General features: G+C 41.7%; 1 protein-coding gene across 1 annotated transcript in view; it reads right to left on the bottom strand.

The window, feature by feature from the left end:
- PDCL3 (phosducin like 3) overlaps positions 1 to 21,016 on the bottom strand; it is a 75,113-nt gene extending 54,097 nt beyond the window's left edge. The window contains exons 1-4 of the mRNA XM_078658024.1: positions 20,714 to 21,016; positions 7,854 to 7,977; positions 5,607 to 5,697; positions 933 to 1,076 (exon numbers count right to left, since the gene is read on the bottom strand). Coding sequence (XP_078514150.1) covers positions 933 to 1,076; positions 5,607 to 5,697; positions 7,854 to 7,977; positions 20,714 to 20,719 — 365 coding nt within the window. The 5' untranslated portion in view covers positions 20,720 to 21,016. The remainder of the gene's footprint in view (positions 1 to 932; positions 1,077 to 5,606; positions 5,698 to 7,853; positions 7,978 to 20,713) is intronic.
- Between the last annotated feature and the right edge of the window lie 2,365 nt (positions 21,017 to 23,381).

Raw genomic sequence — 23,381 nt, 5'->3', positions numbered from 1 at the left:
GAACCTTTCCGAGCAGAATCTCTGTGCACCAGTAGGTGGCGTCGTTCTTCTCCATGTCATCCACGCCAGAAGTGACACGCATTGCCAATATAGGCACCAACCCAGGGCGCCTACATCAGTTACTTTTCGTAAACTCTCCTTGCCAGTAGTGCAGAGCTACAATGGTTGCTGATGTACCAGTGTGCAGACACTAAGAACCTCATATGGGTTACCCTATATGGAGAGATCCATTCACAGAATGGGAAGGTCGGTAAGGAATCGGCATGTAGACAAGATAAGGCGTTACTAAAGGCAAGTAACTTGTTCATCTGATGGAGTCTTTTAGCCGCAGATTCCTTACCTAAGAATAGATACCCAAGCAATACCTCTCTGGAGGTGGGTCTGCAAACAACTGTAGACCAGGAAATGCCAGTCACGACAAACCTGACTGTCCAGGCAATAGTGTTTGATAAACATGTGCAGAGATGCCCATGTTGAAGCCTGAAGGATGTCCAGGAAAGGGACTGTGCAAGCTAATGCAGTGGTCGCAGCCTTGGCTCTGGTGGAATGAGCATGGAAGCCTTCACAACTTCTTGGCCAATGCATAGCGGATTTTAATGCAGAGCACTATCCACTGTGAGATGGTCCTTTTACATATATAAAAAAATATGCACTACAAATCAAGATCATTGTGCATGCTATCTGAATATTTTAAAGGTGAAAAAATATATTGAGGATGGCTCCAGATAAGGAAAATCCCAGTGACAAATAAAAAAAAAAAGACTTCAATTCACAACAATGTCAGAAAAGCAATCTATTCTAATCCACAATTGATGGTATCATAAATAGTCAAAATCAAGGTCCAATCAGCTGGGCACATTGTTTTTAAACGGGGATGTTTCCCTATGACAAACAACGTACAATTCAAAAATGTACTTGGTAGGTTTGCTTACCCTTGTTTGTAAAGATGTAAAATAACCCACAGTCCTTCACCAGCTTTCGTCACCTCTTGAATGTAGTCCTGGCCAGAAATCTCCATAACGTCTCCAAATTTGTTCTTCACCTGTAATGCCTGAAATTGTGCCATCCTCTGTTGTCTGTTGAGAAGTAATTCACAAATACATCGAGTTAAAATAAATATTGTGCACAGATCAGGATTTACATATAGGTAACATATGGGTGAGCAGCCAAGGACATAATCTTTCAAGATAATGATATTTTACATATATTTGGAATTGTATCGGTCAGTGAGGGTTCAGATCAAAGTAACATTTTCTGGGAGCTACAAAGGCTGCCTCAATGTTATATGCTCCCTTACTGATGGCCAGAGCAATGTACTCCCTAAAAATGCAGTGATTTGAAGCTTGTACAAAATAAAGATGGCTTTTCGTGAAATAATCAGCTGTGTAACATTAAAATAATTCAGCCTCAACATCACTACAGCTTGAAATGGAATAAATGGTAATGGTGTGCAAATAAATATAAAGTGAAAAGGTCACAAATGGTTAGAACATGAATCAATTTCATTGAGACAGAAACAAATAAAATAATTCAGATGCCTTGCCTTAGCCACACATGTAGCACATCAGTCGATATAGCGACAAGCAAAGCAATTAGACAAAGAAGTTACGCATGACAAACTCTAAATATTTGTTGCATTTTTCGAGTAAAGCGAACCACCGTTACATCCTCTTGGCACCCTGCACAATCCAGTAATATTGCTGCTTATGAAAAAGCAAATGGTAAAGTCTTCAAATTGCTGCAGGGCTGAATTCTGAATCTACCAAGGCATATTTGAAGTACTGTTCCAGAGAGGCCACTTGGACTGGTAGTCCCCAACCTCCCATTTTGGCTTGTAATGGCGAGTCAATAGCAATCACTGGTGTGTACATTTTTTGTTGGAATGTATATTTGCAACTTATTATTTAAGAAGGCTATGCCTTTTCCACAAAAGGATTTATTAACGAAACAGAAGACCCTGAATGCCGCTCTCAGATAAACAGGGAGCCAATGTAGTTTTTTAAGAACCGGAGCTATATGGTCATCCTAGGGCCTCAGTGGCTGTACTGTTTATTATGTAGTTTATTAAATGTGTGTTTGGGAAGGCCAAGATCAAATAGTGTCAATAGTCTAGTTGTGAGTGCTTAGGATTAAAACAGCTTCAATGCTGTAAGAAGTGCAATGCAGGCAAATTGCCTTTTTAGCAATAGGAAGTGTAACCAATCCTGCTTTAATAACATTATTGGGGGATTCACAGAGAGCTCTCAGTCAAGGTGCAAATCCCTATTTTTTTTACATCTTTGAAGAGGAGACCCTGGGTCTAGCACACTTGAAAAGAAGTTTCACAGGTCCAAGTTGGTATTCTCACCCCTGAGCACAACACCCATCATTGACAGATTTACTTGTAGGAGATTCGAATTCATCTATTGCTTGATAGCAATGGTGCAGTTAGGCAATGTGTGCTTGTTTAAGCAGCTGTGAGACGGGCAATACAATAATCTGCATGTTATCCTCATGGTTACAACAGGCCATGCCAATAGTACCATAGAAGTAAGCAGAAACATTTGATAAAAAAAGATGAATGTGCCAAGACCTGAGGGTCCCTTCATCTGTGTGACAAGGTGGACATATTGGAGGGTGGAGAATACTGTCTGGTGGGAAGTAATTACATGCTACAAAATTGTGTACCTTGTGGAACTAACACTTTTTCCAACACGTTTAGTCAGACTGCTGGTTACTGAAATGCAACAATAACTCTCAAATCTACCGATTTAGCAATGGTTTTTCAACAGCGAGTTTCACTGCAATGTTTCACAGGAAGTAAGGAATGCTTAATTCCTGAAGGGAGTAATTGATACAAAGTGTCATCTTATTTGAGACTAAATTTAATATAAGATTGTTTTAATATATTTTTATGGGGCAGTGGATCATTAGGCGAGACAGGTGTTCTACTAAGATGAACCTTGGCAGAAGTAAGTGATGTAAACTGCTGATATATAGTTAAGCTTGGAATAGCCTTTAAAATCCTAGAAGATTCAGAGTGAGATTTAGCTATGCTTCATTTCAACAAGAAATGTACTGAATGTAACAAAGCTGTGATGCTAGGGAGTTGCATGACTCGTGAATGTATAATTCTAATGGAAAGGACAGAGGGCTTCATCTGAAATTCTAAATGGGCCTTTCTATAAGTTATCCACTTCATTTGATCTTGTGGTTAAAAAAAAGTTTTTGATTACTCAATCACATCTATATATTTTTAGGTGTACTGTAGACACCAGTCATTGTCCCCAATGGCACATTTTGAATTCTAATTTCTCTATAATGTCTTTTACATACTTTCTTACAGCAGCTTATTCTGGTGCAAACCAATTAGCAATTTTAGAAACTGGAAGTGCAATGTATTTTTAGTGAGATGGTGCTTTGCAAAAGAGGAAGGCATGAAGGACAGATTGTGCAATGAAAGTAAGCAAGGAAAGCTAGAGGGAAGGCAGACTTTTTGCTCATTCAACATTACTTTTTAATTTCAGCACCCATTTTCCATTAGCAGCACTGCCCAGACACTTTTTTTTACAAACATGAAGGGGACATTTATTGACAGCTCTGCCTAGTGAGCAGTGATCACAAAGCACACGAGCTACCACCTGTTCCTTTTGATGTTTCAGATTGCAATCCTTCCACACAGAAATAGTAAGCAGAATCAGTTCAGATTGCAGAACAATAGAAAGTTAGCGACTGCTTATTGAATACTTAAAATGCCACCATACTCCAATCTCCCTTCTAACTTCAAGCCAAAACCATGGCCAATAGGCTGATGAAACACATGGCAGATCCGGTCCATCCCGACCAATCAGGATTTATGCCCAATTACACCAGAATATTAAACGCTTATACAATGCTTTGGTGGACCGCTTGAGGAGGCCGGCGACTATGCTCCTTGCAGACATAGATAAAGCATTCTATTCCATCAGCTGCGAGTATCTGTTTGTCTTTAAGCATTTAAACTTGGGCCCCAGATTCCTTTCCTATGTCCTCTTGTATAACAGCTTGTTTGTCACAGTTCAGGTCGTGCGTGGAGTCTCAGACCCCCTTCCTAATATGCAGGGCTACACGGCAGGGGTGCCCATTGTCCCCACTGTTGTTCGCACTGGCAATGGAGCCTTTCGCTGCATGGGTCAGGGTAGATGCCCAAGTGGGAGGCTTTGAATGACTGTAGAGCTGTTCGATAGGTTAACCCTCTATGCAGACGGCGTCTTATTCTTCCTCACAGATCCAGAAGCCTTGGGATCATGCAAATCTTTGGCGAGACCTCTGGGTTGTACATGAATGCTGAGAAATCCATTGTCTTCCCCCATTTCTGAGGGGTGCTGGTGCCATGGAGTGGGCTTCCAGTCCACATATTGTGGAGGCATTGCCGCTGCATGTTCTTACTATGCTGCCTCCCATCTCCTGATTATAAATGACTGGTGGTATGCCCCTCAGGGGTACCCGGCTTATGCCGCTGAGAGATGAGTGATGCCTCCTTGCTAGACTACCTATATAGTGGAAAGCGGGTCGGGCTCCTTCCTCCAGCAACAGAAATAGCCATAGACACATGGAGATGCTTCCTCCGGCGGATGGGGTAGTGGGCCAGACTGACAAAGCGGATGCCTCAGTGGAAGGGCACTGTCCTAAAGCAAGTGGCTCGGTTGGGTGGCTTCCAGAAATGGGATTTCATAGGAATATCCATGCTAGGAATGTTTTGCAGGGTACTGTGTTAAAATCATTCCATGAGATGCTAAGGAACTATCAGCTACACTGTAGCCAATTCTACCAATATTTGCAATTCCACCATGCCACATACCCTTATCTCCAGGATCTCCAAGAGCTACCAGAGTTTAGTTTATTAGAGGGCACCTCCGGTTGGGAGACATAGGTACCCACAAGATCACAAAAATACCTCAGTCCCTGATCACGAATAGCTCCAACACACTACCTGCACTAAGGGTGGCATAGGAGGCCAACATTGACACTTTAGATGACGCTGATTGGACAGAGGCTCTGGGAGCTTCCAGTGAGACGGAGATATAAGCCCATCTCCACTTGATACAATAAAAATACCTACACAGAGCCTACTACATAAGGCATTGCCTCTGGCACATGGGTAAAGCTAGAATGTCGAAGGTGGACACACCTCCATCTGTCAGGGCCTGGAAAAAGGGGAAGGACTATAGTATGGTTCTAGAGGTAGCGGGCGGTGTTTCAGGCAAGGGGATACACCTAGAAATTTGGCAGAGATGGGCAAACTACAGGGGTATAGTTCTGGCTTCAGTTCGCTCTATCGACTTCCTGCTTGATGCTGAACTAAAGAACTATGGTGCCATGGCACGAGAGTCTGAGGTGTGAGTCTGGTGTTGAATCCAATCAAGGGCTCTACTAGTGGCATGTGGTACGCTGGTGGGATGTTTGGGACATACTGTGCAAGTATCTGTGTTGCATTTGATAACAGGGCTTTTATTATAAATCCCTGTATAGGTTTGTGGGCCATTCCGCACTGATTTATTGCTAAAATCTTATAAAATTTGTCATGAATTTTTTTTCCATCATGCTACTAAGCAAACTGAGATTGCTTATAAAAAAGTTGCTCCAACCTGTAAAGTTCTATTGCTCGCTCATCTTCCTCACCAAACTCATCTTCGTTCTCATCCAGCTCCTCCAACGTCATGTCCTCGTAGGTTTTCACTACAATGTATTAAAACACAGCAAATTATCAATTAGCAAACAGTCCTTCAAAAAAGTATTAGCTTTTTATTTATTTTAAAAAGGAGAAAACTGGCTGCACAATTATTTTAAAGCGTTGGCTTTCTATCTGATTGACTTGACGACAAAGACGAGCACTGGCGCAGCCAATAGGTCTCTCCTATGCAGGAGCTATTGGCTTTCCCAATATGATTTAGACATGCTGTACACGCCAGCCTGGCTGCTAATCACCATGGCTAAAAGTTGGTGGCGTGGAAGAGAGTGGCGTAAAGTGGAATGGCGACGGGTGGAGTAAAGTGTCGTAGACTGGGGTGGTATAGTGCGTCTTGCATTGGAGTGGTATTGAGTGGCGTACAGTGGAGTGGCACAGAGTAGAGAAGACCGGTGTAGAGTATATCTGCGTAGAGTGTTTCAGAGTCTAGTGGTGTAGATTGCAGTGGCGTAAAGTGCAGCAGCAGAGAATTCAGGGGCGTGCAATGCAGTCATAGAACGCAGTGGCGTTGATTAGAATGTTGCATAGCAGAGTGCAGCGATGAAGAGTGCAGTGGCTTAGGGTGGTGTAGAGTAGAGCGATGGAGCGTGCGGCAGAGTAAAGTATTGTGATGTGGAGTGCAGTGGTATAGAATGCATTAGTGCAGAGTAGAGTGTCGCAGAGTGGTATTGAGTGCAGTGGCGTACAAGTGGAGGACAGTGCAATGGCGCCGAGTAGTGGTGCAGAGTAGAGTGTAGTGGTGTAGAGTGCAGTAGCAGAGTACAGAGGAGTGGCGTAGAGTGGAGGTGACTGGTGTACAGTGCATTGACATAGAGTGTTGCAGAGTATAGTGGTGTAGTGTCCAGCAGCATAGAATTCAGCGGCGTACAATGAAGCATCATAGAATACAGTGGTGTAGATTAGAGTGGTGTACAGTAGAGTGTAGTGGCATAGAATGCAGTGGTGCAGAGTGGAGTAGTGCAGAACGGAGGCGTAGAGAGGTGCAGAGTGGAGTGCTGCAGCATAGAGTGCAGTAATACAGAGTAGGATGGCGTAGAATGCCCTGGCATAGAATAGTGCAGAGTGCATTGGCATAGACTGTATTGGGCTAGAGTGGAGTGGTGTAGAGTGCAGTGATGAACAGTAGAGTGGCGCAGACTGCATTGGCATAGTGTGGTGCAGAGTAAAGGAGCACAGAGGGAAGTGCTATAGATTGGCGTGGGGCAGAGGGGAGTAGAGTGCAGTGGCGCAGAGTGCAGTGGCGTGGTGTATAGTGGAGTATGCATGATGTGGCAGCACACTGCCATTACAGACCATACATTTTCAACTGAAATGACCGATTACATTCGCACAGACATACAGTTTTACTAATAAAACTATACAGCGCACATATGATAAAGTGTGGAAATGGCATCACCTAGTGTATCGATATATTCTGAAATACTTGCACAGTCCATTTAAATGTTCATTTAAATGTTGTTGTGTGCTAGAAACACACTTTCCTACCCTCAATATCCAGCAAGATTGTCAGATAAGTCCTCTCACTTTAAAGTCAGAGAAAGAAAGTAAACATCAAGCTCCATTGGAAGGCAGAGCTTGAGATTTGACCTCTGTCTTTGAATAAACAGCAAGTGTGACAAGACAAGAAAAAGATTTACAGGACTGTTTACAGAAAGGAGCACAGTGGAAGAATACAAAGAGAGGGACCAACTCTCCCTGGACAGTCTAAAAACAAATAATTCCAGCAAATAGAAAGCCAGGAAATGAGTTACAAACCAAAAGACAATAATAAGCAACCGGCGGAATGCATTCTCAGGGAAGCTTTCTGAATATCCCCAAGATGTCTTTAACAAACCATACAGCCGTGCAGTCTGGTAGGCTTCGACCTAAAATACACTTAACACATAATGTACAAATCCCATTTCGCTTGAGTTGGGTTTTTCTCCATTGCTCAAGAAAACATTTGACTTAGTTAACTTTCATTAAAAAAATTAAATTTTAAAAAATTGTAATTTTACTAAGGACCGTCGTTGCAAATGATTAAGCACGTTCTGGCAGCAAGCAAAAACCCACATTTTTTTAATCGCATAAGCCCATTTGCACATGTAAGCCTTTAAACATTGAAGTTGCGGCTCAAGTCTACATTCGGACTTCCATGTGTGCTCACCTACTGACTGCTGCTGCAGTATCTGCTCCGCCTGTTCTTCTGCTTCCTCATTGGGCTTTTCCTTTGGAGGGAGGATCCCTTTTCTGCGGAGGATATCATTCCACTCGGTATCTGCATTCGGGTCCTAGAAACAAAAACAGAAAAATGTTTTCAGACCAGCTATCAGAACAATTGTTGTAGAAATATTTTGCTAGTTGAAGACTTGATTAAGTACTTAAACACAAGTGTTAAGTGTTACCATTACTCCAGTCGCTGTTTAGGAGACATGGAAAGCTCAACTCCATTTTTTTATAAGATCGTGTTGAATATCTTAGACCCTACATTACAAGTAGCTAAAGGAGGGAACTGCCATTTAGCTCTAGTGCTATTGAAGGATCTATTGTCAACAGTTCAATCTCAACCTTGCACAAATTGCACTACTACGGTCGTCCTAAAAGCTCGGAAACCGGGTTAGAGTCTCGGCAATGACGCTCGACATCCAGTGATTCTGGGCAAATCACTTAATCTCCCTGTGCCTAACAAAATAAATGTGTCCATCTGTAACATAACTGGTGATCATGTTAAGCACTCCAATACCTTTGGGTTGAGTTTGCGCTATATAAAACTCCAACAACAACAAAAAAGCTGTAAACAAGTGTTTGTCAGATCAAGAGATGGATAGTATGGGCTGGGTGTGGTTACCAATCAACACACCTCAGGCTACAAGTGGAACCAGATACCCCTGACAGGACAGCTACAGTTCAATAATGTTATCTTTCCTGCAAAACTAGAGGGCTTCAATGAACTACTGAAAATGGTTCTGCCAGTGTGTGGTATGGCTTAGACTTCGAAAAACAACACCACTTCTACTTAAGTACGAAAATGAAATTCAGCTGGTGGAGCAGATGCTTACGGAAGGAAGCAAAATCATGTATGTGAAACCTTAATTGGCAAAGGGTAACATATTTATCTTGCTTACCAGACACTTAAAATGATTTTGAAGCTAGAGGATGTTCTCAGATTGAAAAAGACCGACAAAAAGTCCTAGAGCAAATAGCATTGCAAGTACTAGGACTAATGTTTAGTTACCAGTCCTTTCTTTTTAGTTATGTAATTTTAAGATTGGCTGCAAAATAGCAACACCGTTGCAAATAATAAATAATCGGCTATATTTAGGCGGCAGCACAGCAGGTGCACAGAAAACAGATTCCCTTAATGGTACTCACTTTTCCCAATTGGTTCCCCGATAAAAAAGTAAAGAAGCTTGACCCAAGTGGTGAAAATATGAATCGAAAACTTAATGAAATAGTGAATGGTGACATATACTGAATCCAGGTCATAGTACGATGTAAGCACTACGGTGAGTTCACCCAATGGATACACTTCTGTTAATGCTCGACTCAAGAATTAGATGAGCGCATAGATGAGGAAAGGTTGAACTGTTTTGCCACCTCGAGCTTACTGGCACTAAAGTGGTTTGTGTAATTAATGTTGCTCTGAATGCTCTGCATGACTGGGTATGTAATATGGAATGCACATCTGAGGGTAGATTAAGCTAAGACCCTGCTTGACTGAAGATTGAACAGTCACGTTTTAACTTTAATCTTTGTGATAGAGTCACACCCAAAACCCTTCACTCTCCGGCCCCCAACTACTTGAACAACAAAGTGGTAAAATCAGGTCCATCCAGAACGCTGAGAAGTTCCAACACGCTCCTTATCCCTCCAAAACTGAAAAAGAAAACCACCCAATACCGATCGTTTTCTGGCAACGCTCCCAGGTGTGGAACGCTCTCCCTAGAGTCCTCAGATGCAACCCCTCCTTCTCCTGTTTTAAAAGGGACCTGAAACTCCATCTCCTTAACAAATACTTTCCTGACCAACGTCAACTAACCTAGACTTCAATATCAGAGTTGACTCCGCTCTCTCTTGACATTCAAGGATAGTGGCGACCGGACTGTGTTAACCACCTTCGTTTGTTTTCTCTCCCTCCCATGCACTGTTTACCTATTTTTCATGTTGTATGTTTTATCTCTGTTTTGCTCCCTTACTGCCCTCCTACTATGTAATGCAATTTCCTTCGTTTTTTTACAGTGTGTATGTAAAGCGATCTGATGCCAACGGGTATAGCTAGCGCTATATAAAACTTTTAAAATAAAAATAAATAAATTAATTAAATAAATAAGAGTATCCAGTGAAGCTCTGTGACTGCCAGAGTGATATACAACTGTTATGCCAGAAATAGCTCAGCTGCTTTATTTTTTAATCTTATTAGTCTTTTGAGGTCATTTTTGGGTTCTCCAGCAGCGATTGAGTAGTCATTGAGTCTCAGCGGCACTCACAGTCCTAGTAAGTTCACTGTGTTGTTTTATTTGAAGGAGAGGTGGGATCATTTTTAAAGTCAGGAGCTGGAGATTACTATTCTTTACAAAAGGTCGGTGTTGAATCAGAACAAGCTTTTTAACACTGTGGAGAGGAGTTCTGTAACTGGAGTAGCATCCATTTCCTTCTATGGTATGAAGGCTATCCATACAGTTAGCTGTTCTCCTATTACGAGGATGTCAGTTTTCAAATCACAGAGATGAAGGTAACCCACTTTCATCCAGAAAAATGTATATTTCAGCTCATACTTAAATTTGATTAAGAATTGAATGTCATCTGTGTACATTTGGAAAAATATGCAATACTGGGAGATAATATCAGAAGCCTCTTGCATATGATACAAAGTCAGGATAAATAAGGGACCCTGCAGGAATTTGTTTCGTTGGTGACACGGAGAAGCACATCCCAATCTGTTGACTTCAATTAGATGCCAATGATGGCCCAGTTGCACGGCTGTTCCAATGACTCCTGACCATTTTACCAAATGTTGCTAGAGAATTAGTTTGTCCACTAGGTTACAGACAGCAGACAAGGCGAATAACGGTTTCCTGCGTGCCACTGTCAAGAAAGGAAAGCAGCGCTGCCCTGATATTGCAGGATGAATTTCTGTTCCCCGCCTTGTTATTTATTAGACATTATCTGACAGATATTAGCTGACTGAACAAATTCTTTGTGTTGACAACTGAGAGCTCCTTCCATGATTTTTATGAATGAGGGATATGAAATTAGTTTAGAATTTGCCGGCTCCATATTGGTTGTCTTGGCTTAATGTAGCTAAGCAGACTTTAAGTGCAGATACAGAGCAACCTTCAAATATAAATTGGAGGCTTTAGTTTTCCAAGTTCTTTGTACAGTGCACATATAGGTGAGGGTGGAACAAACTGTTGTTCGATTGGAGAGAACGGAGATACTTCTGCATTCTCAAAAGATATTCACCTGAATGTTCAGAATATTATCCTTGAACGAAGATATTTTTGCAGTGTTGCTCAGAACAAACAAGGTAATATTTTGGTTCTGCGGTTTTACTGAAGACATGGTTAATCGGTAATGCATCATGCTTTTTGTTGTCCTGTGGTTTGCCTTGTGGGAAGCCTTTGAGAGAATTTTACAGTTATCAGACTAAAAGTACTCGTGGTTTTCCTACTATGTTACTGCAGGTTTCAACAAGGTCTCGTCATTATTTTTTAATGACTTACCAGCTTGAGTTAAACCACTTGTTAGATGCCTTGACACCTAACTACGGTTTTCTGGGAGAAATCAGAGCTACAATGTCATAGGCTTTTGCGATACCACAGAACACTGATTTCTGTAGGGCAACATGGCACCCCATCATAGGAAGCAAGAGTGTACTGAGGGATATCTGGAACATGCTGGGGAAATTTTTTCTGGATTAGTATTTTTGATCGTGGTGAGTTTGTAATAGACACCAATAGTTAATGTGAACAGAGAGTGATGCAACTAAATGGTGGGTTTAACAACAGTCTCTGACTTGACCAGACCATAAGTAAACACAAAATCCAGTGGGTGCCCTGTTATTTGGGTTGGGGGGGGACAGTCAATTTAGGTTGTCAGTGATTTCTGGTCCATGCTGATTACTTGAGATGTCTTCCCAGACACTAAAGTCACCCAGTAACAGACTTTTTTGGTGAATGACTTGAGCCAGATCTGACAATTTCTTCCAAAAAGGAAAGTTTATAGCGGTGTTTAACGCACATTAACGAAATGGTGGAGTAGGAGTATGAGCATGTTAAGAATCATGCTGTATTATACACGAGTAGCTAGCTTTTTTAATTACTGGGGACATTGATGATAAATGACTGCTTTTGTTTCTGTAATACGTTTTAAATTGTCCAAGTGTAGGGCATTAAGGAATGTTGGATAATCAAACAAAAAACAGGTTTCTTTCACTCCTCGGATGGATCTTTTCGGCACCTATACCATGTTGTGGCTCTTCCATGAGTGTTTGGCTGCAGAATGTACATTGATTGCCAATTTTAAGTGACACACATGGTTTGTTGGAGTCTTTTATTTCAATTACATGGAATGGTAGGTCGGCACTGTGTTTGCCTATCCTATCCATAAAGAAAAGATCTACAATTAGAATTTTGCGGTGTGTGTGTAAAATGGCCTTTTTGAACCTTCGCAATGCACCCTTGGAAAATATATTATTAGAGGGGTATAATATTTAAAATGAACTACGCCCCGAGTGCGTTGTGTCCTTCAAAATATTAGCCATGTCAAAAATGCAGGTAAAGGCAACTTGAGAATGGTTATTCAAATCCAGATAAATCATAAAAAGCCATTGTTTAGGGTTCACGTCATACAAAAGGGAGTTTGTGTTATGGTAGAAAAGCAGCAGGGCATACGGAGCAGCTCTGGATGAGCATAGGGTGTGGATGTGGCCCTTATATTAAGAACAATAATGTGATGGTGTGAGGTTTGGAATGGAGGAAAAGGACAGACTTTTCCTCTTCGATCTGGAGCATGTTTAGGGAAGTTTCCTGTGGTCGTTCACACAAGCGAATGCAACAAAGCATTTCACATGTAATGGTTTTAAAGCAGCATTTTAAAATGAAGTATTAACCTGTTAAAGTGTTAACTAAAGGCTTGAAACCATGCTCATTTAAAATAAATATGGAGGGAGGAAAAGGCGTGTTGAAAATAAAAAAATATCCACATGCTTGTTTCCTTATGGGTTGCATTGCAGGCAGTTTAAAAAAGAGGATAAACTACAGCTGAGCATTAGAAAAGACCCAGGCAGGGAGAACTTTGTTACTACTTTATCTAAGGCTTACCAACTGCTTCCTTTGTGATAATGTTACAGCAAGCATTTTGAAAATCACAGGATTGCATTTCACCAAACAAAACATGATCTGGGCAAAACGTTCCAAGAGTCACAAACTGAATAAAGCAAACATGTAAAAGAAAATGTTAAAGCGTCCCCATTAGATGCTCCGCACTGTGCATTGATTCATGCTTAAAACAGAGACAACCGGCCTACCCTGTATACGTTCTACAAGGATCCCAGTGGATGAGAGTCCACGCGAGGAGATTTGAAAGCTACAGGTGATAGATGAACAACCAACATTTGAAATAAATCAGAAAAGAGTCATTATTAGATAAAAATACCACCCAACCAACATATTTATTTTACAAATGTTATAAATTAGTATACAGCGACCCATGCTGTTGAGCAAATGCATCTAACTTTGTCAACAAACGGATACCAAGGCATGGGTGGAATTGCCCTCTTGTTCACAGTCTTAGTTTTTTTACTCAATACCAAGACGATAGAGCATTAAAACACTATGCATCCTGACTTAAAGCAAGGCAATCTAGTGAGACTACATAATCGCAAAAAAAGAGCCCACGGCAGCACAGGACAGTTTGACCTTTCCGGCAGACCACACAGCACGGAGGACAGGGTGTTTCATTGTACACTGAGCCAACTAGCCACCCTGCTGTAATTAAATCTGGATAATGAGTGGTCCGAAGAGGCACTGACAAAGACCCCCGCAGTCAACCTGAATCAAGATGTAGCTCATGTGGGCGTGTAATTTATAAGCCTGGGTCTTATTTAATGACCGCTATCCATCAGTTAAGCCGAGCAGCCATCAGCGAGACACCGAAGTGCCTTTGACATTCATTATTGCAATCCACTGACTGACGACCACATGCTTTTGATAATTCCAGGGTGAGAAAGACCCCAGAGAGAGTAACCAATTAAAAGGAAGGCATGATCACACCTGCGAGCTGGTTACAGTTTCTGAACCGTCGGATATAGTTGGAAGCCGCTTGTTCTTCTGTACAAGCAGGCACATTAAATTCAAGACCAGGTGAAAATGAAACTACTGAATGGATTGTTCTCCTCATTGAGAAGCATCAAAGCTTATTTGTGAGGCGACTTCTTGCTAACCTGAACAATCATTTTTAAGAGTAGTCATTAAATATGATCTTTGGACTTAGTATGGGTACAGTAATAGCAGGCTCCACACCCCTTTTACATATTTGATCATGCCCAAACCACACAGGTGACAGAAACAGAGTCCTGGAGTCGCACTACGAGGGAGGCATAAAATGTAATGCTTTTGAAACCATTTCAAGATGGATGCAGCACACACTGTGGACATCTTGGAATGGGTTTTCTTATGCTTCCAAAAAATATATATATATATTCAAGAGGGCTATCATACATGTGTAAAGGCTATCTACTATGGAAAAAGCATTGGCAAATCCAATAAGTCTGCAATCCATTGTAACGGGGAAGACCTACTAAGTTTGCCAATTCTGTTTTTTGTAGCATGGATTTTTCAGATGCTTTTGTCAGTGCCCACTCTCGATTACACAAACAGCTAACTGCACAAATGCATTTCCCTTGGGTTTTCCAATGCTTGGTACTTGCTATAATATTTAGGATTCTCTGCATTAGCCCACGCTCAAGCCTATTCACCCTGAAGAAGCAGGCCTGATATATCACACTAGCTGGCCTTATACAGGATGAAACACCTCAAGGACTGATCCACAACTCTGAGAGTTTAAGCTTTTCACAAGACTTTGGAGTGGAAAAATTATTCTGAACCATCTCTAAAATGGCTGAAGCCAAAATTGGACATTTGTCCTTGGAAATGTGCATAAGAACAACTTCTGATGGCAGATTCATTTGCAGTTAAAATCTAACAAACAGCAGGAGGACGATGTATTGAATGAAGATGATGACTACTTTTTTTTTTACAGTATTCAAATAACAGGTTTACTCCTTTGGTCAATTCCGCATAATCCTGTAATAAGTTATGACTTGGCAAAAGCAGGGACTTCTCCTTTATGGCTGCTTGGGACAATTAAATGCTAACAACGTTCTAATGCTCAAACTTGGACAGCTGCCCCATGGGATTCACTTGAAAGGCAAGTATACATAGATTGTGCCTGTGTGAATAAATCTCCTACACTCTATTGTGCAATTCCATAAACCGTATTGGATTAATCAATAAATGCACACAATGCCACTTTTTTGACCCTAGCCATATTGATTTGATATGAGTTTAATCAAATAATTAAAGTGCAGACGGTGCAGTGATCATGGTGGTGCACTTACAGTTTGCCAGAAAACCAAATAAGCATCATAGGATGTATATCCAGCTTTCCAGAAAAGGAATCCTTCCTAAGTTGCTAAATACAAAGTAAGCTTGATCACACCACAAACAGATATAGTGGCGACATGTCAACCCTCTATAAACTGTATGCATCTCATCACGACTATGCCATCTGTCTATCTGTCTCTATATTCTACTGTGTTTGGTATCTTTGGATAGATCAGCCACTTTATTTCATTCAATCCACTGGTATTTCACATTGTTGAGATCTACCACGCGTGGTAATGTATAATACTTCATTATTCTAAACTAATGTTCAATATTGGTTGTAGGGGTTATTTTCTTTTTGATATATATATATATATATATATATACACACACACATATCATGAGTATTTATGCTCCACACTTGTTGTCGACAGTTTGTTAATTCGTTCATGTCCGGTATATGATGTGGCAGTGGGAAAATATAGGTTTGTTGGACTGTGCTCTTATCTGATCTGATTCTTTCAATATCGGAAAGCTGTTGCATTGCATCACTCAACTGCCTGTCAATGTTTAGCACATACATTGTCTCACTCCATTGTTTGCCAGATAGAGTGATACACTGCATTGGTTTTCCAAGATTGAAAGACGAGAGCCAGAGTACGCCCACTGCTCTTTCCCGCTCAGATGTTGGCACTGTAAAGTCTCAGAGCTGGGAGTGCACCCTGTGTCTGGGACCTCCTAACTTCTCTCCAACGCCCATCTGTCCATCCTCCCTTGGTGCACTGCAGCAGCATATCTAACCCACCCTCCACCAGGCTATCTGACCTCTGTCCTTCAGAATCTCCTGTTTTCTCTGATTAACGCAAGGTGAAATATACTAGGGTGAGGAAGAGAAATTAATTTCGATCAAATTATTGGCAGTGCTGAAAAGTAAGGGGTCCTACCAGATCCTGGCTCTAGCAGCCATTTCTGGGCCGGATCTGTCCGACCAAGGGAAATATGCTAAATTTGTCCTGGTGTCATTTTCCAATACTAGGACACAATTCATCCGCAACGACACGCTATATCCTTTACGTTAGTTCGGTGCAGCAACCTGCAGGTAGCAAAAGGGCTTTCTTCTTCTCACTTGCAGATGACCCAAAGAAAAAGGTCTCATCAAAAGTGCCATCAGCCCTTCTTGTGTTAAAGAATCATTCTGGCTAGGAGCCATCTCAAGCCTAACACTACTAATGCAAACTAATACAAAGGCACACAGCTTCTCACTTTACAAGTACTTTAAAGAAACTATGACTTGGAGGCACGTGTTTCACTTTGTTCAGTCCCTCTTTGTAAGAGGAGAAGTGCTTGCATGTAAGAATGCCAAATGGATGTGTGTGTGTGTATATGAGTAATTACAATTACACAACTAATGATTTAACCCGTTCCCTGCGCTGAACGTTCCGTGCTAGTGCGGAACGTTCTATTGCGCGGGCGGGGCCGCGACGTCCAACGGACGTGCGCAGCACTACCGAGGTGGTGCACGCGACGTCCGTTGGACGTCGCCAGCAGCAAGCGGGTTAAATACCACCTACTATTTTTTTCATGTAATTCATTTATAGTTCTACTCATCCCAGTGTTACATCAAACACAATAAATCATACGAGTGTGTAAATCAATGCACATGAAATGTTACATAAGACAATGAATGAGTGTTCTAAAGTGTAGATATCACATATCGTCCATACTTGTAGATATTACATGTTAAGAGTGAATGGCCGGGAGAAAGACAACATCTGGATATAAAACACAACATAGTGTTTGGGGTTGTCGGTACTACTTCCCAAAGAACGCTTCTTGGAAATAATACAGTAACAACAGATTGAGAAAAATAAGAATCAAAGCCTATGACTTATAATGTGCATGCAGCTTCTGGATGCTGATAGATCACTGTAATACGTTGGGAGGATCTCAACTTCTGAACTGGACGTAACACAATGATCTAATTATCAGAAGCTGTGGCCCACTTACCTATCTACATAATATACAAATCTGTGATCTGCATGTTACACAATGTGTTTTGCAGCATGACATTAACCCTCTACTTCAGGAGTCAAAACCACGACTGGACAAAACACAACACCCTCCCACAACTGCAGTAACCACTAGAGTTCTCTTACTCCTGTTATAATCTCCTCAACATTGCTGGGCACAAGAAGATCTCTGCAGCAGGTGTTTTAACCATGTAAAGTGATTTAAAATTAAAACTCTTATGACAATTAAGTTAGACAGAAAAGATTTACTGTCACATTTGTCCTTGTTGCCAATTCCTTGGCAGATAATTGTATTTAAAATAAATGCACTGCCAGACTCAGCTATTCAAGCTCTGCCCCCTCGTGCCTCTCACCCCCTTTCCTCTGCCACATCTTTGAATCCTAATTCTTGGGTTCCCGAAATAAGTTTTTTTCTAGTTCAAGCACCGATTATCAGGAAAAGAGACCATACTTTATAAAAGTCACAAATACATTTTTTTGTGGGGTGGAGAGTGTCACAAAATGTGTTTAATCTCTACACAAACACTATGGAAAATATTACACTTGCACTATACACTGAAAAGCAGGCTGTGTAAATCGTTGACCCAGGTTTCAATTCCTTCTTCACCCACTTGACCCAACTGTATGATCCTGACCAAATAACTTTAATCCTTTCCACCTTAGCTCTTGTAACTGTAAAAATAAAAAATAAAATTTAAAAAAAGGAAAGAAAGAGTGTCTTCAAAATAGAGTACTTTTTTTAACGTATGATGATTAAAAAAAATGCATTCACAAATGGAGTGTCTTCAAAATAGAGTACTTTTTTTAACGTATGATGATTTAAAAAAATGCATTCACAAATGGAGGCCGGTGTTAAACAACAGGTGCAAGGCCTTGCAATTTAGCTGGCAGCTGTTTGCTACACGCACGCCACCCACAGTCATACGGAAAAGACAGGTGTGGGCAAAGCGTATCCTTTTAGAAAAGATTCTCAGGTCATTTAGTGCCCTATCCTTGAACAGGGACTCTGTAGAATTCTATTGTGGGTTCAAATGGTCCCTAGGATAGCCAGATATTGGAAATGAACAGCAAATAAAACAGAATACACTTTCCATCCTATTTTAAATATTTCCAGGTGTATGAATTTAGCTTCAGGCCCTGTTGTCCTACCCACTCATATATGAATCAAAGGCACAGGAGAAAATTACAGTAAATTGCATAGGTTTCAGGTGAGGATAGCGTGACTTGATAATTGGATCCTATCTATGTTTTTGTTTTCAAAACTTAAAAAAAACAATCGACAAAACATATTGCCATGTCATAAATGATATGGCTATCTACTTAAAATATGAAATTGTGCTGCTGTTTATGAAACCGCATCTCCCAGGAACCCATGAAAGTTGATCTTTACCATTCTAAAAACCAATGAAAGTGACGATGGGGTAAAGAACCACCTTCGTAGAGATATAGGGCGGGGGTGCCCTGGAAAATTTGTAGGTATTCATACATTTTAAGATCCATTCCCATCCAGGAAATTGCTGGATATTTACTCCTGTTACGTCAAGAACTATATTCTTTCGAGAGTAAGAATCACGTGAATGCATCTAAAAAGGTCTGGCATGTACCTCATTTGATTTTCCACACAACATATTATAATAAACCCTGTGGAGAAAAATACATTAGGAAAAAAGTGCTGCAACATTATTTCTAAGGCATTATTGCATACAAGCAAGTCAGAATTCACAAAAATGGTCTACTGATACTCTTGAAAGCCTTTTTGGATTTTTGATGATTTTAGATCTCCCTTGGAGCCAAACTGAGAGGGTTCAAATGACCCTGGACACGTGGTATCCACGCAGATAGGGAAAACCATGCATTTCATTTTTGTGCATGCACAGTTCGATGGATGAGAAAACAGGCACTTCTTTATGGTTGGACGGGTGGCAAAAAACAACATTTTCTCTTCATAATTTTAAGTTGATTTATTTTCAGGGCACTAGCTTCAAAGTTTCCTCTGCCCCTGCAGTGTTTGCATTCTGAACAAAAGGTCTTCACTTCTACTTATTGACCAAATGTGTGACACTTAAGAGTAACACTGTCTCTCGAAGGCAATTAAATGCACAGAAACAGACCAATATCAGAAAGTGCACACTTCTGAACTAAGAGAAACTCAAAAAAGATCTTGAAACTGCTGCAAAACTGCTGCAAAGGAAGGGCACCCAAGTAATATTTTTCCTAGCTCGGACTTCCATATATAAATACAAATAAAAGTCATGTTCCCATACATCCCAGCATTTGAGAACAGAAAAGAGAGTCATTTAGGAGAAAATAATTATCTAGGATGGTATTCACAATGCAGTTGACCGGAACGGGGTTGCTGCACTACTTCTCTTGGACCTCTCAGCTGCCTTTGACACTGTTGGCCATGACACTCTGATACAAAGACTCTATGAAGTCGGCATAGTGGGGACTGCTTGACAACTGAACTAATGTCATAGCCCCCCTTCTCTTCCAAACTGTACTTCACAAAAGTAGGGGTGCCTCAAGACTCTATCATCTCATCCATGCTTTTCAACATTCACATGAAGTCATCACCGGCACCGGTCAATCAATTTCACTTCACATCCTATAACTATGCGGATGACACACAAATACTCCTTCAACTGAAATGTTGCAAGGACATTGGAAACTCATCAATTTTCAGTTGTCTCAGAACCCAGGATTAATGGATGACATGTTGCCATCTCAAATTGATACCACTCAAAACCACACAACCCAGGGAATTGAAAAGCAAGACACTGCTGAACCATCTTCAAGGAATGCTTTGCTTAACATTAATAATGATTTATGTGGAAACTGGATTCCTGTCCACCTCAATCACAATGAAAACCATAGTCCAGAAAACGTAAACGTCCATTTCTGAAGCTTGAAGCTCAACCAATCACCAAACAAGGAATTCAACTTCTCGAATCACAGTTCAGTTTACTTCCATGCTTAACTTACAAAGATAGAAGTACCTTATAATATAAAATGTTCTAGAAAAGATCAATTTAGCCAGCCATTTTACAGATTAATGCACTCTTCACACGCATGAGAGCGTAGGAACAACTCAAGTTGATTTTCTAAAGAAAAAGATTTTACTCGGGACTGCTAAGGAACACACCCTTGGCCGCGGCGGGACCTCTACCAGTACTTATTGTATTGCTATATAAAAGTGATCAAGATGTATTAGAACAGAGGATGCCCACGATCACACCATTTTAACGAGAGAGTGGCAAAGCTGGGAGAAGACCCGAGTCACCTCGTGTCAGACAGGAATTTAAGTACCAGCACACCTCTCACGGTAATCTACATCACTTAGCCTAGTGCATAATTCATATTTGTTCCCTGAGATTGTATGTTCACAGTCTTACCTGCATGCTGCCTGAAGTATGTGTCACCGGCTGCCCCGCCCCAGTTGGAGTCACGCCGCTCAGGGTCCGGGCAGCAACAGACACTGAGAGGCGCTCTGTGTTTCCGAGTACAGTCCGAAACTCACAGAATGCGATGCACGACGGCCTGAATCCACCTGGGATGCGAGCCAATAAACTAGAAAAGATTAACCGGACCCCAATCAAACCCCACCGTATATTCAAGACTTTGAAGGAAAAGGAGGTGCGAGCAGGAACGTTCCTTTCGCTTCTCGTGTTTCCGGACGAGTTATACAAGCGGAGACACCGAGTGCTTCCTGCTGCCTCGGCCTATCTCCCTATAAGGAGCGAGAACGTCCATGTGTCTTGGGGGTCAGAACACTAGAACGCGCCTTTGTGTTTGGCGGCCATCTTTAAAGTAGACAACTCGAGCAGAGCTTCACAGGCAGCGGCTTCCCAACCACTTGATGTTCGTAGACATGAATGCATGTATCCTATACTGTACCTTTGAGTAACGCCTATTGGTCTGGCGTTTCAGTTAGTCACTTTTATTGCACTTGTGCGCGAATACGGGTCATTGGGGTGTAGCGCCAGCCCCAGAGATCTAAAGAAATGGATTGCCAAACGAACTCAAAACAAGCATTGGCATAGCCAATTGGTCTCGCCTTTGGGACCTTATACGTGATTAGCCATGCAGGGCATTTTTCTAGGTGCTACAAAATCTACTGTTCTTTAACGTGTAAACTTTGACTACAATAGGCACATTATAGCACTGCATTGAGAAGTACTTATTTAAAGTGGTATTTTTGTATGACTGGTAGTTTGAACTCCTATATCTGGGAATGCTTTTATAAGCAATAATGAAAAATGTTTCAATGAAATAAAAAATTTGACTGATAACACAAATTAAGCGAGGAAGCTACAAGGTGTCCAGGTTTTCTGGTTGCACTTGAGGACTGTTGTCACTGCCCACACCGTATGTTTTCCGAACTTTTACAGGATGGGCAATCCCAGGGCTTTGAGTGGGCCGGGTCTCACCGGTGTTGAGCGCCAGCAGTTTTTTAAAGGGGGCCTCGAAACGGGTCTTTATTGGGCTCTGTTTTGTGCCCTGGCACAGGCGGTCCGTTTTTTCCTGACTGCAGTGACAGCAGGCACATCGAGGTGCGCCTGCTAACACTGTTAGTTTCTCACTAATGGAGAAGTTACGGCATGACATCATGCCAGGTGAGCGTTGTAGGGGAAGGGAAATCCTTTAAAGAGAGTCAATTTTCTCTCTGGTTTTCCCTTCTCTTTTTGAAACTCAGGAGCACCAACTTTGTCGTGGTGTTACTAGGACTTTAAGTGGAAGCTTTTTAAATACTATATACAAGCCCTTGTTGCTGCTTAGTTATCTTATGCAACTAACAACCATTAACAAAGCCAATAGTTCTGAGTTGTTGTAGGTATGGTGTTACTTGTTGTATCATATATCTGGATGCAATGATAGAAACAGCAAAATACAAGTCAGGAGGCACACTATGCTAAGCACAGATTTTTAACTTACGTGTTTTTAAGCCACACGCATAATTACATTGGCCACGCCCTTTTAAGAGATCCCCCAGTTTTTTCATCCCACTTAAAGCCCTGGGCAATGTAGTGTCGTGCATGCAATAATGACAGGCACTACTTGATGTTCAAGGAGCTTTATTAACACACTCCTTCCTCGTCCCTGTCCCTACTCTAACTAACCCTTTCCTGTTCGTGCCCCGCCTCTTCCTCCACCCCATGACTCCACCCACGCCCCCAGCTACTAGAATGCTCAAAGACATAACATCTCCCCCGTTGTTAACAAAAGAACGAACTAACTTTATTCAAGTTCTTCAATCAGTCTTTTAGGTCTGTGAATGTTCCTTCTCGGTCGCAGACTCATACCGCCAGCATCCAATTCAGCCTCAGCCTGCTGATCAAGTCTTTGGATTGTGCCCACTTGACTGGGTCCTTGTGTGTCCGGTATGTCTCCATCTTGTTCAAGAGCCTCCTTCAGGCCCGGCGTGCATTTTTGAAAGTGAGACACATTTCTGGTAATCTTTCTCTGGTCAGATGCCGCAGTGACCATGGTGCCCTTTTGTTGGGTGATAACCAACGGTTCGTCTTTGAACCTGCAATCTGTCTTGCGGGATTGTTCTTGTTTGACCACCACACAGTCCCCCGTCTGCAAGGAAGGAGACTTGGCTCGCCGTCGATGGTCCGCATATGATTTCATCTTGTTCTTATTGGTGCGATCAGCAAGAGCCACCTCTTGGTGGACATGTGTCGGAGACACTGGTCGCAGAGCACCTTCCCATGTCGGGATTCTGGTTCTGATGGGTCGCCCCAGCATGAGAGTGGCCGGGCACTTTCCTGTGGTGGCATGTGGGGTAGTCCAGTAAGCTCGCAAGACTTCGTTGAGGGCAACTTGCAAGTCCTTCTTTTCAAGCGTGGCTTGTTTGAATGTTTTCTTCAGAGTTGCCATGAACCTCTCAATAGTGCCATTAGCCTGTGGCCACAGAGGCGTGACCTTTCGATGTCTAGAGTTAAGGTGTCGTGCAAACTCACTAAACTCCTGGCCATTGAAAGGAGGACCATTGTCTGTTTTGAGTTCCTTTGGGACACCCCAGGCGGCAAACACCTCATCAAGAACTGCGATGGCGCA

Source organism: Lissotriton helveticus, chromosome 8, assembly GCF_964261635.1.
Source record: "Lissotriton helveticus chromosome 8, aLisHel1.1, whole genome shotgun sequence".
NCBI lineage: Eukaryota > Metazoa > Chordata > Amphibia > Caudata > Salamandridae > Lissotriton > Lissotriton helveticus.
Note: the sequence above shows the minus strand (reverse complement) of the source record. Positions and strands in the feature narration are given on the sequence as shown.